General features: G+C 37.9%; 1 protein-coding gene across 1 annotated transcript; it reads right to left on the bottom strand.

The window, feature by feature from the left end:
• Nucleotides 1-1,748: 1,748 nt before the first annotated feature.
• LOC143848398 (expansin-A10) lies at nt 1,749-3,963 on the bottom strand. Its single transcript, XM_077357341.1, has 4 exons — nt 3,813-3,963; nt 3,558-3,688; nt 3,161-3,473; nt 1,749-2,485 (listed from the first exon to the last, which is right to left on the bottom strand). Exons 2-4 carry the CDS (start codon nt 3,682-3,684, stop codon nt 2,179-2,181), a joined length of 747 nt encoding a protein of 248 aa, XP_077213456.1. The 5' UTR covers nt 3,685-3,688; nt 3,813-3,963; the 3' UTR covers nt 1,749-2,178.
• Nucleotides 3,964-22,450: the final 18,487 nt, after the last annotated feature.

Here is a 22,450-nt window from a genome sequence, read left to right as displayed (position 1 = left end):
ATTGGTTCAGATCCAAATCTGAAGAACAGCAACATATGGGAAAAATATAAAAAAATCCTAGAAATTTTACAAAGAGATCAGAAAGGAAAATTACAATTTTTTGCGGGACCAATTCCTTAATTTCTCAGGTAGTTATCCATTTTAAAAGTATCAAGTAAAGGCTTTAAAAAGGAATGAAAACTTCATCTGAGGCAATTATTCAGTAATTTTACCTGTTATGCCTTCTTTGCGAGCCATGCTAGAACCCATTAACAAACAAGTCAAGAGGAGATATGGGAGAGGCATTGAAAAGAAAGAACAAATAGCAGAAAATTGTCTTGTTCTTTTAGGTAGATTAGTCTATTCAGGTTTGAGAAAAGCTCGAGTTCAGTATAGTTTGCCTCGGAATGAAAAAAAGAATTCAATTTCACTATAAATTTGATTCCTTCAAGAAATACCAACGTCAGTGAATTTGATTCAAGCAATACCCAGTTTAGTAAATTTGATTCAAGATATACCCAGTTCAATTAAACGAAACCTTGAACATTTCTCTTCTCGAGAACTAAACAGAGCTTTATTATACGAACATATTCTATAATCAACTCTAGCAAACATTGACAGAACATCACATGAAGAGAAATAGTAAGCAGACAAGTGTACCAAAGGTTGTAAGTTTTCAAGGGTTTCATTAAAGCAGCTGTTGGATTCTTCAAGGTTGTTGCAACAACTTTAACAGCATGTCCACATGTAGAGCCACATGAAGGAATATTTTCTTTTTTGGATTTATTCTCTACCAAAACAAAACTAGCTACAAGTGCTAATATTACATTAACCTTTTCTCTCTCTTTAACCAAATCACTGTTACTAGTGCAAATGGAGGCAGTAAATTTGACATAACTAATTCATATTCTATGTTCCACATGGGTAAATATCTTGTAGTTCTAAAATATCATCCACCAATTCTGCCAATTTTGCCAAATAAAAGCAGAATTTCTCTTCTTGTTGAGCGGTTTAGCTCCTATTTAATAGCTTTAGTAAAATCAAGATTTATAAGGCTTTAAATAATGAGAGAATAGGGAGGAAAACCCAAGTTTTTCCATTATATATCTATGGTGCCTTTAAAGGCAAAAGACTACCAGAATGGCATCTTTTTGTTACTAGGAAATTTTAAATGTGCATAATCTACAGCCCCTGTTATAGCTCAACATAAAGGTGAACTCAGCCAGCCTACTAATTTTCCTAAGGTTCAAATAGTAAAAAGCTTCTAAGTAAGAAAGATATCTCATAAGCCACCACCATAGAAATCTACTCTCAAATAAATCAATTCATGGTAAACAAGAAGAAATAAGTTATTCATTTGATATCACCAAGTTGGAATTTACATTTACAAGTGTCATGTTTATAGTTATTTCATACTTGGAGGGTTCAGCAAGACAAGTAGATGAATAAAATCACCTGGTCAGAGTATAAGCTTTGAAAAGGTAAGGACCACAGTGTAAGAGGCAACAGATCTTGGCGATTCAACAGATCTTGGCGCCTTTCAGTTCCCACATCACCAATTATTTTAATCATCAGTAGCATCAATTTAATAACTGCAACTATCACCAGATTATTAACACCCAAAACGAAAGTCTTCTTGGAAGGAACTGAGATGTACATACACCAATTAAAAAGGAGAAACAAAAGCAACCCACAAAACCAAACCTTTTAGTTATTAAATTTAAATCAATTTGAAGAGGGTAAAATTGACAAAATCATAGAAGCACATAAACACAAATATACTACTCTTCATTACTTAGTAATTGGAGACTTACATTTACACTCACTAAGTAGTCGCTACATATAACAAAAGGACAAATTCAGCAAGAAGCTGATTACAATGACATAAAGGCAAATAACTCCAAAAGAAGAGAAACAAAAAATAACTTTCCCAATCTACTAATGGCGGGTGGTAAATGTCCCACCTCTGCCAACTTCTGCCTTGAACAGATCATCACATTACTATTTTCTATCCCAAACTACCCTTACCAAAAAGGGGGGAACAGAAAATCACTACAACATTAAAATGGGAAGGGCCATCTTAAAATAAGCCCTTTTCATGTTAACCCAACACTGACCTATACTAATGACACACAAGTATTTACTATACCATACTAGTCTCAGTTAAATATAAAAGCACTCCCAGATTCGGTCAGGAATTCAGCGGAATTGACCCCCAGAGAAGGTCTGACCAAAGGACCAGCCAGCAGGGGCAGCATTGTAGGAAACTACACTAATCCCATCACTTGTTGTGACTTTGAAAGAGAGGCTTTGGCCATTGAGGTAGGTGTTGCTTTGCCAGTTCTGGCCCCAGTTCCTTGACAGAGCCTGCCATCCAGTCCTTGAACCCTTGATGGACACAGAATGAACATCTCCAGCACCTCCAACATTAGTTATAAGGACCAAGTTGAAGTATGAATGGCCATTGATGGTAAACCTGATGCCTCCCCTCTTCCTGCAAGGTACCCTACAAAAGCCCCCAAAGTAAAACGGTTTTAAGCACCCTAGAAAAGAAGAAAAAGAAAATATGAATCACCAACAAGGTAAAAATGAAAATACCAAGAGAAAACAAGATAACCAAGAAGCATATTCATTTACAAGGACTAGAAAACCCAAATACTTAAAACACTTATATATGGTCTAGTGGTCCACAAAAATACTCAGTATAAGCTACTCTTCTTGGGTAATGTATGAAATTTAATGAGACTCTAGTTTGAAGCAGAGCAAAGAGAATACAGCGTCTAAAGAACCACAAACATGAGAAGAATTAATTAACCTACAGCCATAAGAAAAGGGTGTTAGGCCTAAACGACCACGCAAAAACTAGAAAGGGAAAAAAGGTTTTAGCACCATAAACATAGCAAAAAGGATAAAAACTAGAACACCCAAAACAAAGAAAGTTTCAGGCCAGTAGTCCACAAAAATACTCAGTATAAGCTAGTCTTCTTGGGTCACATATGAGAACATTTAAGTAACCAACAACCACAAAAAAAGGGTTTTAGGCCTAAAGAAGGAGGAGCCAAAACTATGAAGAGAAACAAAAAAAGGTTTTAGCACCATAAACCTAGCAAGATAAGATAAAAAGTTGAGCTTGAGAACCCAAAACAAAGAACGTTTCAGGCTAGTCAAAGAAAAGGTATACCTTCTGTAAGATACAGGGACAATCCCAGCCCTGTACTGAGCAATGTGTTGGAAAACAGGCTGAGCTAGGTCAAAATGTTGCTGAGGAGGGTTACACCAACCCCCTGCATTGTTTGGGAGAGCATTATTTGGTGGGCAGAAATTGGTGGCAGTGACCACAATAGAGCCAGGAAGGCACCATTTAGGGTCATTCACACACCTAATCTCATAACAAGACCCACAACTCAACCCATTATTAAAGAGAGCAGTGCTCAAAGCTGCTGTGTTAGTCCCGTATCCTTGGCTATAGAGGTTTCCATAACCACAAGCCCCACCTGCAAAACAAAGACAAGATGGGTTTGCATCAAATGCTCATTCTAACCATAACAAAAGCTACAAATGCCCATTTGTTTACATACCCATTGTCCCAGAGGCATCACCCCCTCCATAGAAAGTGGCATGAGCATTAGTCCAACCCCCACCATACCCATAAACAGATTTGAAGATTGAGAGAAAACCCACCACAAAGAACACAACAAGAGCCATTTTCCTGCAAAATAGAGGTGGGTTTTTCAGCATTTAGAAATAACTAAAAGCCCATTTGAGATAACAATCATGAGACTATCTTATCATGAAAAAGAACTAAAACTGAGAACTAAGTGGTTACAACTTACAATAAAGAGATGAAGGAAGAATAGAGAAGGTGGGACTTGTGAGGAGAAAATTGGGGAGTGAGGGGGAGAATAAATAGATGTTTGGTAGTGTGGGATTTGCATCCAACTAACTGATACTTTTGAGATGTAGGGACCAAAAACCGCTAAGTGGAAGGTGGTTTTGAGATTTGAAAACAACGCAAATTTTTTACTCATTCTGGTGAAAAAAGTTTGGTAGTTAGAAACCGCGTGGTTTTGGACTTGCTCTTGTGGGAAGAGGACAAAACCCAAGTGGGTGAATCGGTTTTGATTAGTGGCTAAAGAACAAGAACCTATTCTAATTTTCTAACCACAATTCGAGTTTGAAATTTAAGTTCCAGGTTAGGGGTGCAACTTGGGCCAGGCTCAAACCACAACCCGATGGGTTCAACCTGATTTTGGCTCGAGTTTGGCTGGCAACCCGATTTAATTTCATATTGGGTTAGGATTGAGGCCTTGTGCAACCCAACCCGGCCCGAACCTAAACCATCCATTGATTTTATTATGATTTTCAATTCTTAAGGTTTGAAAAAAACTGGACAAAAGAAGGCACTTCTAGTGAAGCAATCAAAAAATTAGTGCTATTTCTAACAAAGAAAATAAATAAATAAACAAAACCTCACTCTAAATTGCTGAGTGGAAATTAAAGCACAATATCCAAATGGCTCTAGCTTTGGATATGTAAAGAGTAACAACTACAACAGCAACAACTACAACAGCTTCTTTCAATTAAATAAGAAGTTTATAAGGACTTGGAGAGTGTGGATTGAAATTCGATGGTCAAGCCGTTTATAAGGGGACTTGGAGAGTGTGGATTGAATTCAGTAGGAATTGACCCACATTTTCTTTTTCCTTTTCTTTCAAAACCCCCTCATTAAATGGAATCTCTGAGGTTGCAGAATGCTCTCCTGGATTTTTATTATATAAAAATAGTAATCTAATAACTCAACCTGCAATTCTGCATTTGGAAATACTGCAAAACTCATATGTGGTTACCCTGTCTTTCCATTGAATGATTTTCAACAACAGCTTAATTTGCTGCATATTTTCTGCATCCACGGCTGGTGTGTTCTGCAGCTATTCTGTTCTAGACTTTCATAACATTCTTCAATGTGATCCAAGTCCAACAAAACAAACAAACACAGTTCAGGGGATTTCCTTTTGGTTGCTCAAAAGCCATGCTTTCTTAGGTGTTTTCCTTGGGTTTTGGGTGCCATGTCTTCAAAATCCCTTGTTTGGTTGCCATTGGAAGAATAAAATCCCCAAAGACCACTAGAGATATCTCCTGGTTGTCTATTGTTTGTCTGTATGTGGCATGCCAACAAACTCTCAACAAAATCCAAGCAACAAAAACCACCAAAAATGTTGGTTTTTTGCTCTCTATCTCTCTCCAATTATTCCAAAAGCTTAAGCTGCTGGAGATGGCGTTGTTTAATCTTTTTTATACTTTAACACTCCCCCCTTACGTGTGGCTCCTCTTTTTAGATTCAGCCTGCACGTGACACTTGTGACCCCTCTTTTTGGATTACATGTGGATTTTTTTTAACATGAAGGAGTTTTGAACCCAGGCCAACTGCTCGGATACCATGTTAAGGTAATGAAAACAATGCAATATGGAATGAGAAATTTCATTCATTTCATTGACATTTCTTTGACGTACATTAACCGTGCTTATAAAGGCATGACCAAAAATCTTCTCCATATAATAGGCATACAACATTTTATATTCTCCATAAGTCATACTTTCTAAAGGCGTACAAATCTTCTTGATAAATGAAGGAGAACATTTCCCAATGGCTCTGTTAACTCGCCTTCTCGAGAAAGGAAAGGAGAAGAAAGTAAATAAAATTTTCTCGTGATTGGACATTTTCCGCTGTTCACTCGTTTTCTCAGGAAAGCGGATTTACACACGTGAAAAATATAAATAATTACGTGGAAAACCAACTTTCTCTCACTTTCCCTCTAAATTTTCTTACCAAAAGGATGAGAAAATCCATTTTCCTGAGAAAACCACTTTGCCTGCATACTTTCTTTTCCTTTCTCGGCCAAGTGAACAACGAGAAAAAAGAATTTTCTCACAGTTTCTTTTCCTTTTTTTTCCAATTTTCCACGTCAGATTCTTTTCCTTGAAGAACAGCAAGCAAAATGTACTACTACATCTACTTTTTCATGTCTTTATTTCCCTGTTATTATCCTTTTAAACTAGAGTGAAAATAGGTGAAATTCAGAGCCCCTTGTTTCAGCCGCTTCTTGTGAAAATAAACTGGATTTTGAATTGGGCTGTTCTGTTCTACAGATGCCTGGTGACGCCTCATACAACCCTTTTGTTTTTCTCACCCAGAAGTTTGACTAAGATTGTTTTGTTTTATTATCAGATGGGTGCCTCCCATTTACCTCTAGAAAATGATTTGCTACAGCTATTTAAACTCCAACGTATCTAGTGCACATGCCATATCTTCACCTTTGCAGATTCTTCCAAATAAATTAAATGAAAAAAAACAACCCAAACAAAACTGAATTCAAAACCCAATGAAACAACTCTCTTAAGGCCGAGACATTGCTTTCTTCTCGTGACATAAGGCATTTTTTTTTCTCTTTTTCTCCTTTTTTTTTTTTGTGCCTAAAGAAAATAAGGTAATGTTAAACTGAAAGGCGCCCTTCAAGAAACCCTGCAGCAAGAGCGCCCCATAGGATCCACGTCACCCAATTGCATTATAAGGGCATTAAAAATGCAAAATTAATGGAGATGTAAATGCCAAAGGATGACATGGTTCCAGGAGAGTACCCTTTCTGTTGGGTTTTTGCAAGTGTGTCCTTCAATTTAGCATCTGTCTTCAATTCTGAATAGGACCTAGCAGATGAACGTCTTAGATTTTGAAGAAAAAAGGGACCCACTTGTACTTTTGCTAGGAATATATAAATCCACAAAATGGCCGAAATTTTGAACAGAATATATAATACGTCAATAAATTAACCGCCGCTAACAACCTTGTCGTTTGTACTTTGCGTGTCCGCCACAACGTATCTTTTTTTTTTCTTTTATTTTACTTTTTTGTTTGATTGACCGTCCATCTTCTTTTCCTCCTAACCCGATCCGATTCTCCTGTCGTATGAGATTTTTTTTTCCTTTTTGTTTTTATTCTCTCTTTAAACAACCGTTGTGAGGGATTTTATTCTCCGTAAGCTTAAAGTCAAAAATCAAACATCATTCCGGTGTTGACTGTTGGAGTGCCAAAATTTAACCATGGTTATAAAATTATTCTTTGCTTTTTGGGATTAATCATCAGTTTATCTTACCTCATCTCTTAATCACTTGTAATCTGAACTTCATACTTTCTTGACAAAAAGAACATGCATATGCTCTGCAATTGAATTTTAGCTTTGGACTTTTGGAGATTTTTGTATGGTAGACAGTCATGCATGCACGGGCAACCCAAAAACACCATGAGGCCCACATTGTTTGGGGGGATCCAAACTGTTGTGGCCAAAATCAGGGATCTATTGATGTGACACCGGAAGAGCTACGAACCACCTTTGTACGTAGCAAACGATTAGAAGGCCAACTTGGGGTTTTTAACCTTAAGATGACTCTCTGATGTTTAAGTCAGTGACTGCAACAGATAATAGAAAGATAGACTAGAATAGTAAGTTTTTTTTAGATCAGAACCCCTCTCTTTGAGTCTTACAAGGCTATTTATAGTAGTAGGCTAAAGAGGGGTTAGGTGTGAGATTACCTTAATGGCCCTGGACAAGTGTGATCTTGTGATTGAGCAAGGGCTTGGTCTAGAACTTTCCAAATTAGGTAAGATTACGCACATACCCTTTGCCACTTGGCGGCCTATGATTGGACCATTATTTTTACCCACATCACAAACCATTCATTTGACATAGATAGGAGTGCCCAGAAGATCTTCTCCATAGGATGATCTTGACCCTCCGATCCGTGGAGGTTTCTATATTGAGCCATCCATTTCAAACCTCCAAAATCGGAGGGTTAGGATCATCCTATGAAGAAGATTTTTTTGGTACACCCTATCTATGTAGAGCCTAACAAATGAATGATTTGGATCCCCAAATAATGAGGACCCTGCTGTATTTTTGGTCTGCACATGCATACACGGCCTTGCACCATATAATTTCTCAAGACTTTTGATATATTTTAAGAACTTACTAGAGTAGAAATGCCTCATATGATTGAAAAAAATTAGTTGTCTTTTAAGAAATTGTTCTTTAGAATGATTATATTCTCTATCAATCCATGTATTATATAGGGATTTGCTAGGCAATTTTGCAGAAAGCCATTTCACTGCTCACTTTTGCGGGACAGAACAACAACACATGCTCACTTCTTAGCAGATTTTGTCTTATTCATTCAATTCATCAGCTAGCTGTAGGGGTGTTCATTATTCGGTTATAACCGAATAACCGAACCGAACAGAATTGGTTTGGTTGGTTCGGTTCGGTTCGGTTTCAGTTATTTTTTTTGGAAATTTGGTTATTCGAGTTCGGTTATCTCCAAAAAAAAAATAAAATTGGTTAGCCGAATAACCGAAATTATGGATAAAAACCATTATTTTTTTCAAAAAAAATGCTATATGGGCACTCCGTAGGATGATCAAAACCTTCCATTTGTTTGATCACAACTTAATTAGATTGTGCTCAAAAAATCATTTCGCTAGGATGATCATAGCCCTCCGATCAAAACTGAGATTTTACTTTTTTTTTTCCTCTTTTTCTCCCACGATTCCGAATAACCGAATTTTTAATCGGTTCGGTTTCAGTTAAATTTTTGAAAATTTTGGTTCAGCTTCGGTTATCGAAATTTGATAACTGAAATTATTTCAGTATCAAATTTCGGTCTATTCAATTCGGTTATAACGGAACGAACACCCCTATGTAGCTGTGCTCTTTCTTGCAAAATTGCCTAGCAAATCCCATAATATGTATATATAAATGCCTTTCGATGACATGGATCCAACAGAGTGCCCTTGCTGTTGGGTTTTGCATGGACGCCCTTCTGCTCAGCATTCCTAGTCAAAGTATGTTGTAGAGATCACTTTGTAAAACGGGATTGCTAGGAACCATCGCAGAAAGGCATTTCGTGGCTGGCCGTTGCATGTGAGAACAGCCACCTCAAATGAATTAAATGAATAAGACAGAATCTGTTGGAAAGTGAACCTGTGTGGCTGCTCTCACTTGCAACAGCCAGCCGTGAAATGCCTTTCTACGATGGTCCCTAGCAAATCCCTTCTAAAATTATTAAAACTATAAATTTTATTGGGTCCCATCCAAAATCTTCTCCATTGGATGATCCTGACCCTTGAACTTGTGGTCTGTAAAATAGATTTATTTAGAAATTAAAGGTCATCCATACAATCTGAAGGTTGTGATTGTTCAAATATATACTATTTTTCTGTTAGTAAAGATCATCCGTACAATTGAGGGTTCTGATTATTCAATGGATAAGATATTCATTTCTGAACTCATCCATCATAGGAGCGTGCAGATTAACGTCTTAGATTATGAAGAAGAAAGGGACCACTTGTATTCGCCCTTATTTTTTACTTGGGACAGCTCCCCCTGGTGTACTCTTTTACACTAGAGTGGGCTGTCCTGGGTGAATAACCAGGGGCGAATATACCATTTCCCAATATAAATCTAGAAATCGGCGATTTACTCGATAATATCCACAAAATCGCCGAAATTTTGAAGAGTATAAGAACGTCAATAATTTAACCGCCGCTAACAACCTTGTCGTTTGCTTTTTGCACGTCTTCAACAACGGATCTCTTTTGTCCTTTTCTTTTACTTTTTAGTTTGATATGGACCGTCCATCCTCTTTTCCTCCTAACCCGATCCGATTCTCCTGTCTGTTCTCTCTTTCTTTTCCTATTTGCTTTTGTTCTCTCTTTCTTTTCAGCAACTGTCGTGAGGGATTTTATTCTCCGTAGCTGAAAGTCAAAAAACCAACATCATTTCGAGTGTTGACTGTTGGACTGCAAAAATCTAACCATAGTTATAAAAATATTCTTTGGTTTTTTGGATTAATCTTTAGTTTATCTCTCCTCATCTCTTAATCAGTGGTCATCTGAATTTCTTACTATATCCGCATTTCTTGATAAAAGAAAGTGTATACTTACTTTTTTGTATGGCTGAATTTTTTTCAAAAAGTACGGTACGGCCCACTAGATAGGATTATCCAAACCGTCCATTTGTTGGGCGGTTTGGATAATCTTATGTAGCGGGCCATACCGTAGTTTTTGAAAAAATGCATAAGATGTTGGTAAGTAGTTTGTGCCCCGAAAATCATTTCCATAAGATGACCCTAACCCTCCGATCTATAGAACTTTCCATAATGTGTAGTCCCTCTACAGATCAAAGGGTTAGGATCATCCTATGGAAATGACTTTTGGGGCACAACCTATTTATGTTGTGGCTCAAACAAATGGACGGTTTGGATCATCTTATGTAGCGGGCCATACCGTAGTTTTTGAAAAAATGCAGGTTTATACCGCCATACATCATATAAAATCTCGAACTTTTGAGATATTTTAAGAACTCAAATTAAGAAATAAGGATTGAGGGAACGCTACCTTGGGTTGGCCTCAACTCGACCCGGGTTGCACCCCTATTTTTTCTGTCGTCCTTACCGAATGCCATGTATTGACCCTTCTTTTTCTAAATATATTTTCAGAATTTTCGAGTTTATGCTTTTTCTTTGATTTAATTTTCTTAATTTGAGTTCTTTTTAATACTTTTTTCTATTAATATAAGGTACATTGATAAGAGAAAAGAATTACGAGTGCACATCAATGTGCAGAGACTAAAAGCATTGTATGTTCTTATATCAAATATAATTGAAGGATGTATGTCTAATACAAAGAAGAATATGTGTATTCACGTTGCATGAGACTTGAGGTCACTAGAAATAGAATATACCCATTTGGTTTAATAAAAAAGTTGACTGGTCTATAGCTCAGTAGGCATCCAGGCATGATCTTCAATGCTGTCCTTTCACAACTGATCTTTGGCAGAGAGAATCAAGCTCTTGATTTCTTTATAGAAAAAAAAAGAAGGAAACCCATATTAAAAAGGTATGGATTTCAGACACGATGAGCACCCGTGATCAATGCAACCTTGTCTAGGAAAGGGAGAGCTCAATCTATTGAGAAGATTGAGTGGGTCTTAGTCTCCCTAACCTAATTCCTGAGCTAACTACTCTGAAAAGCTCAGTGTACGCTCAAAGTGCTGTAATGCTTTAATTATTTTAAGTGTTTGGCGAAATGGGTTTGCTTTTAAAACTTTGGTTATGATTTGGTGAGCTTTAAAGGCTTCTATAAGCAATGATTTTAAGAGTCATCAACGAAAAATAAAGTGATAGTTGAAGATATTGGGAATGGTTTGAGCAATTGATTTCCAGTGATAGGACTTGAACCCATTTAAATTTGGGGCGTGTGCATATCAATCATGAAGAAATTCACTGCCGACACTTTGCTGGCAAAAGCTTCTCAACCCGTCTCTAAGATTTTTAACTGTTGGGGTAAAGGTCTACAGGAAAAACCCTGAAAAATTCAAACTAAATTTTTTGAACTAAATTTCCAATTAAACTGTCTAAGTTACTCATATATTTTTTAAAATCTCTTCTGAAATTCAAATTCTAGGAAAGACACTGATGGAAACATAACTAGCATTTAATTGAGCACACACGCACTTAACTATCCTTGCATTTTATTTTTATTTTTTTGAGAGGTATGCTGGGTTGGTGGGTTGGCGGGGACCCCTACTGGTTTATTTAACTATCCTTGCCTTTTTGTTGGATTAATTAGAAAACAAGTATAAAATCTTATATGATAGATGCATGTGTTGTATAGAAAAAAAAAAAAATGAATTCTTCTGATTTTTCCTGGATTCTTCACATGCACTTAACCTTCCTTGCCTTTTTGTTGCGTTAATTAGAAAACAAGTATGTATAATAGTTGCACGTTTTCTATAGAGAAAGACATGCATTTTTCTGATTTTTCATGAATTCTTCGCCAACATTTACCGAACTCTTCCAAAAATTTTATGGGTGTTACTTGGGTCGATTCGGATTTAGCTTTTCCTAAAACACGATTTGGAACAAACTTGAACCCAGCCCGATTTTATGGTGAAAGCTCAACCCGAATGCCTGAAAATCGACTCAAGTTGCACCTCTAAAAATTTTGCCTCAAAATTATTCTCAAAACCAAACTTTGTAATTGTTCTTGTAATCAGCAATGCAAGACGGATTGAGGCTATGTTATCACTTTAGGCCATGTCCGGCAAGTAGGACTTTTGTTCATGATAAATTGGTGTCTCCAAGGGGAGATGAGGGTGAAGTCATTAAAAATCAGGAAACAAGTGTATCCGGTAATGAGATATGGCTAAAAATCGGGAAAAGGTCGATCCTATTTTGAGTAGAGTTTTTTTATTCTTGATTTTTAGCCATATCTCATCACCAGAGACACTGTTTTATGGTTTTTAGCGACTTCACCCTCATCTCCCCTTGGAGACGCCGATTTATCATGAAAAAAAAAATTCATGATAGCCAAACGCTAAGGTCTGAGAGCGGATTCTTTCCTTGGGTTGAAGAAGCTTAGCAGCGAAGTTTGTGTGGATTCGCGATGGCTATCGAGTATCTTCGATCACTTCAAAGAAGAGTTCATGAATGTCAAGAATGGGAGGTAACACCCAAGATCAAGTGATTTGAAGAAGTTATGGGTAATTTATGATGTGGTACATGTCTATTAAGGGATTTCTATTGGGCAGTGATAAATCGACCCCCAAATATCTTAAATCAACCCCTATGTATCTTTCTCTCTCCTCTGGGTTAGAGAGAGAAAGAGGAGAGAAATAGACACATAGGGGTCGGTTTAAGATATATGTGGGTCGATTTATCACTCCCCTTTCTATTTTAGGGTTTATTTTTCTTATAAATATATGTTATCGAAGCATTGTAATTGACTTCTTTGAATGATTAAATGCAACTTGGCCTTTAGGCTTTTGAGTTCTTTGAGAACTTTTGGGTCGGTAGAGTTAGCCCCTTGCAAGAATATTCTTCAGTTTCGCTATGAGAAACTCAACTTCTACGGGATCTAAGTAAATGCCATCCTCTCTGACGGTGGTCGAAATATCATTCCCCACAACGGTGATCGAGTGGCCCCTTTTCTTCCTTAGTTTCTTTTTTCCACTGCTACTAGGCAAGAGGAACCACCAGGTTTTTTTAGCTGCATGATTAAGGCATTGTTTGTTTTGGATTTTCAGAATCAATTTTGGTTCTAAAACTGGTTCTTGACAAAATTGGGCATTTGTTTCGCAGTTGTAGAAGTGTTTTTGGACTCAAATTGATTGCACAAATCAGAAAAATGTGCATCTTTGATGGGATTTAGAATCGGCTTCAGTAGAAATTCAATTTTGCAACTGCAAACCAAATGCCTAATATTTGCCAAGAACCGGTTTTGGACTCAAAATTGATTCTAAAAATTTTAATCAAACGGAGCCTAACCAATTTTTTTTTATACTTGGTGGTGCAAAATAGTGAGTTTGGGCTATTTCTATCTTAATTTCACTGGGAATCTAGTGAAATAGAACCATATATATCTGACAGACAAGTAGATCGAACTGATTGCAAAGTTGTCGGTAAAGACAAGCGATGCTTCCATTCTCTGATCTCACCATGTTTTCATAGTGTTATGCTTAATTTAAAAATGTTGAATTTTCTAGAATAAGGTCAAGACAATGGGACAGAAGTCATTAGAAGCTGATTTGGCTTTATTGTGAAAGGAAGGGACCAGAGAAATCTAAGATGAAGGGTGATTTTCTTCCCAGGAGTAAAGTTCCTTAAATGTGGGTGCTTTTTCTTTCTATGAGGTATAAAATACAATCACTTTCATGTCTCTGATATGGGTCTCTCATTGAATAAAAGCAATGAAAATGCCCTCCTAATCACTCTGCATTGATGTAAATTACTGAAACAAATGTTCAGCTATAGCATAAAGCTTTGTGCTAGTAAAGATGCATAAACACAACTCAGATGAGGGTTACTTTTGTGGGTATCTCTCTTAGAATTATGTATAAACATACAACACCGGCGAGTGCGTCCCACCTTCTTTCGGTTTCCATTGATGCGGTGATCATACGTGTACACCCTGAACATAGTTTCATTGCTAAGACTCCCGCATGATCCATGTATTTGACTTAAATGGATGGATTAGATCAATGGTGTAAATCATTGTATAAAACATCACCTTATCTTGCTCAATCACGGAAGCTAACTACCCCCAACTTTAAGTAAAAAAATTAAGATAAAATTTCTCGACAACCATCTAAGGAGTTACCACATCAAAACCAATTTATTAGCAGTTGTGACCCAACTCATCTTCTCTCATTTCGCCAATGTATTTGCAATGCATTAAATCAAACCTTAAACAAAATACAGAGTTTATTACATAAAATTCAATTACATAATCAAATAATAAAAATAATATGCATATGTATGACATTTACATTAAAATCCAAAGGTGTTTGGGTTTGTTTCCGTTTGTGCATAACGGCAACAGGCATCAATTGATATACTAGACTTCATTGTATCTTGGTGGCAAATTCGCAGACATGTACAGATCAATTCATTAATCGGTGGGTGCGAATATTTTTCTCAAGGAAAATGGCTAGTTTTTCCCACAGATTCTCCACCTAAATATTCCCCATCCTCCTGATTTTTCAACAATATACATACAAGCATTCTCTTCAAGTGTGAGATGCATAGCCCTAGCATTGAACCACATTGTTGAAAAGGCTTTTACAACCATTTGGTTAAGGTGGTCCATGCAGTACAATTCCAATCACCAAGTACACTGCCCTTCCCTTTTGTGATTATCCTTAGGTAGAGATGTGAGCACGACATGGGTTAGACTGCAAGAGCATGTCTCTCTCTTTCTTAATGACATCCAGCTACACAGCACCCATGTGGAACAAGTTGATGCAATCTTTTGGATACAAACTAGTCTCATGACAAGATGGCAAAATGTTGGGTGACATTATAGAAATCCACATTCATTAATACCACAATTAGCAATCTTAATGCCATCCGTAATATCTCTAACATCTTAGCTTAAAGTCTTTCTAGCATTTATCTAAATGTTTTGAAAATTCTGTTACGACACTGCAATGGCCATTAATTCTCATGTTCTTATGTGTATTTTGCCATAATTGATGAAATGAAATCTTTAGGAGGAATTAATGGAACCGGTGGCCCCCTTTTTCTAAGTAATGGGGATTTGACTTTAGTGATAATTGCTGTTTTAGTGCTTATTTAAATTGTATTTTATCTTGAGATGGGTTCCTTATGCAAACCGATTTACTGTTTTAGCGTTTAATCAATGATTAAAAAAAAGGTTGATACATCATTAAACATTGTTTTAGGTAGAAAGTTATTTGCCTGATAGAGATGTGACATAGAGAGCACTACAAACCTAAGCTCCTATTGCAACATTTAAGATAGTAAGTAGTATGGCCCTCCCCACATGCTCCTCACATGGCTACATGAGAGACTTCACCCATATAGACCAACACCAGTAGCTTTAACACTTGAAAGCTTTAAAAGCTTTAAATACACTGTAGGAAGAACCCAAAATGAGAACCTTAGTCATACAAGCGTGCAAAACCGAAAAGGAGAAAAAAGCATTCTTGTGGGAAGCCCATTTCAATCATGACCCTCAAAAGCGCAGCAAAGAGCACAACTACCAGGGTCCCATTGACAAAACATATGGCTAACTACATTATTGTGTTTTTCCCTTCACCTCATTTGGACTTTTCACAATGGGGTGATGTCAATCTGATGTTAGGGCTTGAACCCTTTTTAGAGTACTGGCCGCTTAGTGGTGCGGTCAAGTCCCTTAGATTTTTCCCAAAGCCACCTATTGCCCACCACTTTGTGAAAGTTTTTTATTTTTTATTTTTTATTTTTTATTTTTTTTTGAATGGCTACGGTCAAGTCCCTTAGATTTTCTTTTTTCTTTTTTTTTTTAATCACAAGCAATGCCCACATAAAGACAAGCAAAAAGATCAAACCTCAGTGATCTTACACAAATGGGGTGTCACCCTCCTGATTTGATCTGATTGTGTCAAATTGTAAGAACCTAACAAGGACAGCAGATCCGCGGGCCCCTTTTCGATATAAGTTGGCCTAATTTAGCTAGGAGACAGGGATACAAAGGACAAGCACACGTTAGGTAGGTTTCGTGAAGGATCGCAGCTAAATCACATAACATGCCAAATGTGCGGTTTTTTCGGCATAATGCCAAAAGGAGGAAGATGGTCCTCCACATATACAGGACCAAAAGATGATATGGGTCTTCAAAAGGAGGGGCTTGAAAGCTCCATGGGCACTTTATTAGAAGGTATATGGTTCTCACATATATACCGGACCAAAAGATGATATGGGTCTTCAAAAGGAGGCCCTTGAAAGCTCCAAGGGCACTTTATTAGAGGGTATAGGGTTTTCACCATACAAGAACCACAAGTTGTTTGGAGTAAATATGTTAAGGTTTGATGGATATGTGCACTTTCATTGAAACCCTTCATTGCAAACTATTTATCTTTGTTAAGAGTATGAAAACCAAGCCATGCACATGTTGTATAGAACGGTAATGTTATTGAATACGTCTCTTTTGGCTTAGAATCTTTTTACTTTTCTTTTGGTCCTAACTTCTCTTTTGGCTTAAAACGGCAACGTTATTGAATATGTCTCTTTTGACTTAGAATCTATTTACTTCTCTTTTGGCTTATAACGGCAACGTTATTGAATATGTCTCTTTTGGCTTAAAACGATGACGTGATTGACTATTTTATTATTTCTCACGTCTCTTCTGGCTGAGAACGCCGCCGGAAATAGAGTGTAAGTGAAAATAGGGTGTACACCGGCAGAAATAATGGGTACACCGCCATAAATAATGGGGTACGCTAGTGTAAATAATGAGGACCAAAAGAGAAGAGAAAAAGAATTCATGGTTACGCCGGCGGAAATAGGGTGTAAGCAGAAATAGGGTGTGTACGCTGGCGGAATTCATGGGTACGCCGGTGGAAATAATGGGTACGCTGGCGTAAATAATGATGACCAAAAGAGAAGAGAAAAAGAATTCATGGGTACGCCGGCGGAAATAGGGTGTAAGTGAAAATATGGTGTACGCCGGCGGAAATAATGGGTACGCTGGCGTAAATAATGAGGACCAAAAGAGAAGGGAAAAGAATTCATGAGTACGCCGGCCGAAATAGGGTGTAAGTGGAAATAGAGAGTATGTCGGCGGAAATAATGGGTTCACCAGCGGAAATAATGAGGACCAAAAGAGAAGGGAAAAAGAATTCATGAGTATGCGGCGGCGGAAATAGGGTTTACGGAGGCTGAATTCATGGGTACACTGGCGTAAATAATGGAGTACGCCGGCGTAAATAATGAGGACCAAAAGAGAAGGGAAAAGATTCTAAGCCAAAGAAGCGTATTCAATAACGTTACCGTCCTAAGCCAAAAGAGAAGTGAGAAAAGATAACTTCAACATTCCAAAACGTATTCAATAACGTCAGCGTTCCAAAAAGTTTTCCAAAATGTGTCAAGCATCCATCCGTATCTAGTTATTTCTGACAGCCAAGATAGAAACGAACCCAAGGTTCTGTCGGTTCAAATACACATTCAAACGAACCAAAAGAAGCCTTGTGAAGCGCGCCAATTTAATAGGCAGTAATGAAAAAGCAGGATTCTGTCGATGTCAGAAGGGTATCAGGGTCTTTTTACCACCCGATTTTGAAGATTAGCCCGTGTTTCATTCTTGTTTTAAAAGGTGCTCGCAATCCGTAATTTCTCCAAACATCAGCCCTCATTTCGTACTTTTCTCTTTCTGGATAGATATGTGTTTCCCCAATAGAAAGAAAGAGATTTCAATCACAGTCTGTTCGAATAGATGTTTCCAACCTCTATTTCTACTCTTGATATGTCAAACTTTGGAATTCTCCTGGCCGATTAAAAGATAGATACTCTATCTCCCTCATTAGACCTGGCAAGAATTGACCTGGACCTGCGGGTCGACCCAACCCGGCCCGCCCGTAATATCCGGATCCAGGTTAACATTTTGTGACCCGTTTCTAACCCGGCCCATCAAAAGTGGGCGGGTCCGGGTGGACCTGTGGGTGCCCTGGGTGCCCGTAGAAATGAAACAAACAAAGTAGTTTTTCCGTAATTGTCATATTTCTATACTCTTCTTCTTTGTATTTTTTCCTGTAAAAGCACTTTTTCGGTACTTTTTTTTGTATTTTTTTTACTTTACAGCACTTTTTTCGTAATTTTCCTCAAAAACTTTAGTACCTTATGATTATTATTGCTAGCTTCTTTTGGTACTTATTATAGCTAGTATTTCCATGCAGTTTTCACCATGTCTAATAAGACAAATCTCTCAACACATACAATTGTAAAAGGATGGGCAAGAAGTAGCCTTTGGAGAAGGTGGCTATCAAATACCTATAAAAATAAAATAAAAAACAAAAAAAACAAAAATTTACTAAAAACACAGGTGACCTGCGGGTCGACCCGGCCCATACGGGCCATGTGCGGGTCCAAGATTCGTGAGCCGTAAATTTTTTCGGAACCCGTACGGTCGGGTCAAGCCCGGCCCACCCATTTGCCAGGCCTATCCCTCATCATAAAAAGTACTAGAGGAATGATATTTCCAACCATTTTGTTTTTCTTTTCTTGAAAAATAACTTCATTTTAGGAGACTGACAAGAAGAAGGCCAGAAGGGAGTGAACATATTCGGTTGTGAGGAAAGTAACGGAAGCTTTTTCCAAGTTTTCACCACTTCCCTCTGTTTGGTTGCACATCGAAAATGGTTTTCAAGGTGGAAAGACCTTACGATTTTGTCAAAAAAAGAAAGCCTATTGTTTGTCTTGGAGTTTACCAACTTAAAATCCCGGTTTTCCTCTCCGCTTGAAAAATAAATGTTGGGCAGCATCCGGCATTTGTCGTCTACTATTTTTTTGACCATTGCTTGTGAGTCCTGTTGGTTTTTGCTCACTCGGCCCTCTATCATGATTACGACCGAGTCCCGGCCAAAGAGTTGAATGGGCCTACTCTAATAGGAAGAGTGCAGGACACAAATGTAATTAGCCTTAAGCGGCATTACTTGTAATCTCTTCTTTTAGTAGGGTGTATTTGATTGTAAGGTACACTTGTAATATTTGAGAGCTTGAGGAGCCATGTAGTAGGTATTTAAATGTGAGAGAGGGAATTCTATATAAAGAGGGAGAGATAATTTGTTTTAGGACTTTTTGCTGAGATTTGAATTATAGAGTTTGGGCCATAGCTGTTGGAGACAGAAATCACTTCATCTACTTCTTAGTTTGAGCTTTAAACTAAGCTAAGTTTCAATTTGCTGTTATCTTTCATTGAAATTCAATAAATAATTAGTTTAGGGAAACGATATAGACCAAATAAACTGAGCTAAGTTTCATTTTGTTGCTACATGAGAAACTTTACCCATATAGACCAACACAAGTAGCTCTTATCCTTGAAAAGTTTTAAATAGACTGTAGGAAGAATCTCAAATGAGAACCCTACTCATACAAAGCCCAAAAAGAAAAAAAAGGCTTTGTTGTGGGAAGCCCATTTCAATCATGACCCTCAAAAGCCCATCAAAGTGCACGACTACCAGGGTCCCATTGACAAAACATATGGCTAGCTACATTATTGTATTTTTCCATTCACCTCATTTGGACTTTTCACAATGGGGTGATGTCAATCTGATGTTAGGGATTGAACCCTTTTTAGAGTTCTGGCTTAGTGCTACGGTCAAGTCCCTCAGATTTTTCCCAGAGCCACCTATTCCCCACACTTTGTGAAAGTTCTCTCTTTCTTTCTTTCTTTTTTTCTTTTTTTTTAATCACAGGCAATGCCACATCAAGGCAAGCAAAAAGATCAAACCTCAGTGATCTTACACTAAAAGGGTGTCACCCTCCTGATTTGATCTGATTGTGTCAAATTGTAAGAAAACAGATCTGGGGGGCGTTTCGATCTAAGTTGGCCTAATTTACCTAGTAGACAGGGATACAAAGGACAAGCACACGTTAGGAAGGCTCCGTGAAGGATCGGAGCTGCATCCCATGACATGCCAAATGTGCGGTTTTGTTTCTGCGTAATGCCAAAAGGAGGAAGATGGTCCCCAAGACTGGACCAAAAGAGGATATGGGTCTTCAAAAGGAGGGGCTTGAAAGCTCCATGGGCACCTTATTAGAAGGTGTAGGGGTCTTACCGTTCAAGAACCACAAGTTGGTTGGAGTAAGTATGTTAATGTTTGACGGATATGTGTACTTTGATAGAAACCCTTGATTGCAAACTATTTATCTTTGTTAAGAGTATGAAAACCAAACCAAGCACATGTTGTATAGTGTGAGGTCCCCTCTTCGAGTATAGATACGTGTTTCCCCAATGAAAAGAGATTTCAATCACAGTCTATTTGAATAGATGTTTCGAACCTCTATTTCTACCCTTGATATGTCAAACTTTGGAATCCTCCTGGCTGTTTAAAAGATAGATACTCTATCTCCCTCATCATAAAAAGTACTAGAGAAATCATATGTCCACCCATTTTGTTTTTTGTTTTTTCTTTGCGGAAGGTATTCTTGTAATATTTGAGAGCTTCAGGGATTGTAGTAGGGATTTAAATGTAAGAGAGGGAATTCTCTATATAGAGGGAGATACCATTTGTTTTAGGACTTTTTGCTGAGATTTGAATTATAGGGTTTGGGCCATAGCTGTTGGAGAGAGAAACCACTTCATCTACTTCTTAGTTTGAGCTTTAAACTTAGCTAAGTTTCATTTTGTTATTACCTTCCATTGAAATTCATTAAATAATTAGTTTATCTTTGTTCCATTTCATCTTGTCTTTTTTCAATAATTTTCAGCTCATTTTATGTATTCTCTGCTCTTTTTCTGCAATCTCCAACCACATACTGTTTTAGGACAGTTTTTTAGCAGAAATACCTATCCATTCATTGTTCTTGGTTGAATCTTAAGCTCAAATTGAATTGCTTGATTAGATACTATAGATCTACATCATATCATGACCCCACTAGTAGAACATTGATTAATACACATGCAAGGCAATTATTTTTTGGCCATTTGACCTCTTACTATGGCCCTATTCGTTTTAGATTTTGAGTCCAATTCTCCCCATTAGTTTTGTCCGTTGGACCCAACATCCGAGACTCATTGCTAGATCACTAATAAGTATGCATGCGAGTAGACCTGACAAACGGGTGGGCAGGGCCGGGTCAACCCGCGGGTGATGCGGGTGCGGGTCACACGGGTCGGGTCAGGAAATGACCCGCATTTTTTACGGTCAGAATTTATGTGACCCGCGCGGCCCGCGGGTGGGCCGGGTCAACCTGCGCCCCACGGGTCACCCGCAAATTCAAACAGTGGTTAAATTCAAACGATTTTTTTAATTTAGGAAAATGTTAAAACTTAAAAGTAGGGTATGACCAGCACCGTGGAATGATCCAAACCGTCCATTAGATGGCCCACAGCCTAAATAGGTTGTGCCCCAAAAATCATTTCAATAGGTTGATCCCAACCCTCCGATCTATAGAGGGTTAGGATCAAGTGATCAACCCTCTAACATTCAAATCGGAGGGTTGGGATCAACCTATGGTGCTACCCATAACCTATTCACGCATCAAACCCTTAAAAAATAGATTAGCATGACAAAATCACCATCCTTTACATTAGAAAAAAAAGCCAAGTGACTTGCTGGTGCCCGCGGGTTGACCCGACCCGACCCATGATTTTGCGGGTTGGGTCACCCACGGGTTAGTTTTGACGGGTCACTAAAACTTAGACCCGTGCCCGCAAATTTGCGGGTGGGTCAAGTCGACCCGCGGGCACGGGTCGCTTTTGCCAGGTCTACATGCGAGGCCCATTATTGTTGTCTTTACCATGAATCCTTCTACTTAGGCCCCACTAGTATATAACTCATTAGCATACACGGAGCCTCATTTGTTTTTTGGTCGTTGGGCTCGACATTTTATTCCTACTAGTAGATAGTGATTGGTATACATATGGAGTTCAATACTTTTCTTTTTCCACACAATAGCAAATCCCTTGCAAATAATTATATCTAACTTCAAAACCACCTAGGATGATATGCAAATAATTTTTAAAGGCATCCAAAGATATCCCAAAAATTGTTCGCATATTGGAGAACTACGGACCATTTTTTATTTTTTTTTGAATGGTAACTACCGACCATTTACATACCTTCATAAGTGAATTAGCAAGTAAAACTATAACTCCAAATACTTCTCTTCTGGTTTAGATAAACCATGAACTGGTATAGACCCTTGTGCCATAACAGGTAGTGGTAAAGGCTCAACCCCAACTCTACTAATTTGAGTGACCTGCATAAGCATTAAACAGCAAAACATGGTAGCTAGTAATTGCCTACTTTGTTTTCCATATTTTGGTAGCCATTTACCTGATATGGAGGAAGAACTGACAGCAATTCAAGCAAAAGTTTTAAGGACTACGCAGACTAATATCAGTAACAGATGAATCAAGTGC

The sequence above is a fragment of the Tasmannia lanceolata genome, unplaced genomic scaffold (assembly GCF_043159265.1).
Source record: "Tasmannia lanceolata isolate RefF3 unplaced genomic scaffold, GAP_Taslan_0.1 ptg000016l, whole genome shotgun sequence".
NCBI lineage: Eukaryota > Viridiplantae > Streptophyta > Magnoliopsida > Canellales > Winteraceae > Tasmannia > Tasmannia lanceolata.
This window is presented reverse-complemented; position numbering and strand designations above follow the sequence as displayed.

Bases quoted from the DNA above. Each gene is read 5' to 3' on its own strand.
- LOC143848398 (XM_077357341.1), bottom strand. From the start codon at position 3,684: ATGGCTCTTGTTGTGTTCTTTGTGGTGGGTTTTCTCTCAATCTTCAAA. The intron at 3,474-3,557 runs GTATGTAAACAA...TTTGTTTTGCAG, and splicing joins TGATGCCTCTGGGACAATGG to GTGGGGCTTGTGGTTATGGA. The intron at 2,486-3,160 runs GTATACCTTTTC...GGGCTTTTGTAG, and splicing joins GTCCCTGTATCTTACAGAAG to GGTACCTTGCAGGAAGAGGG.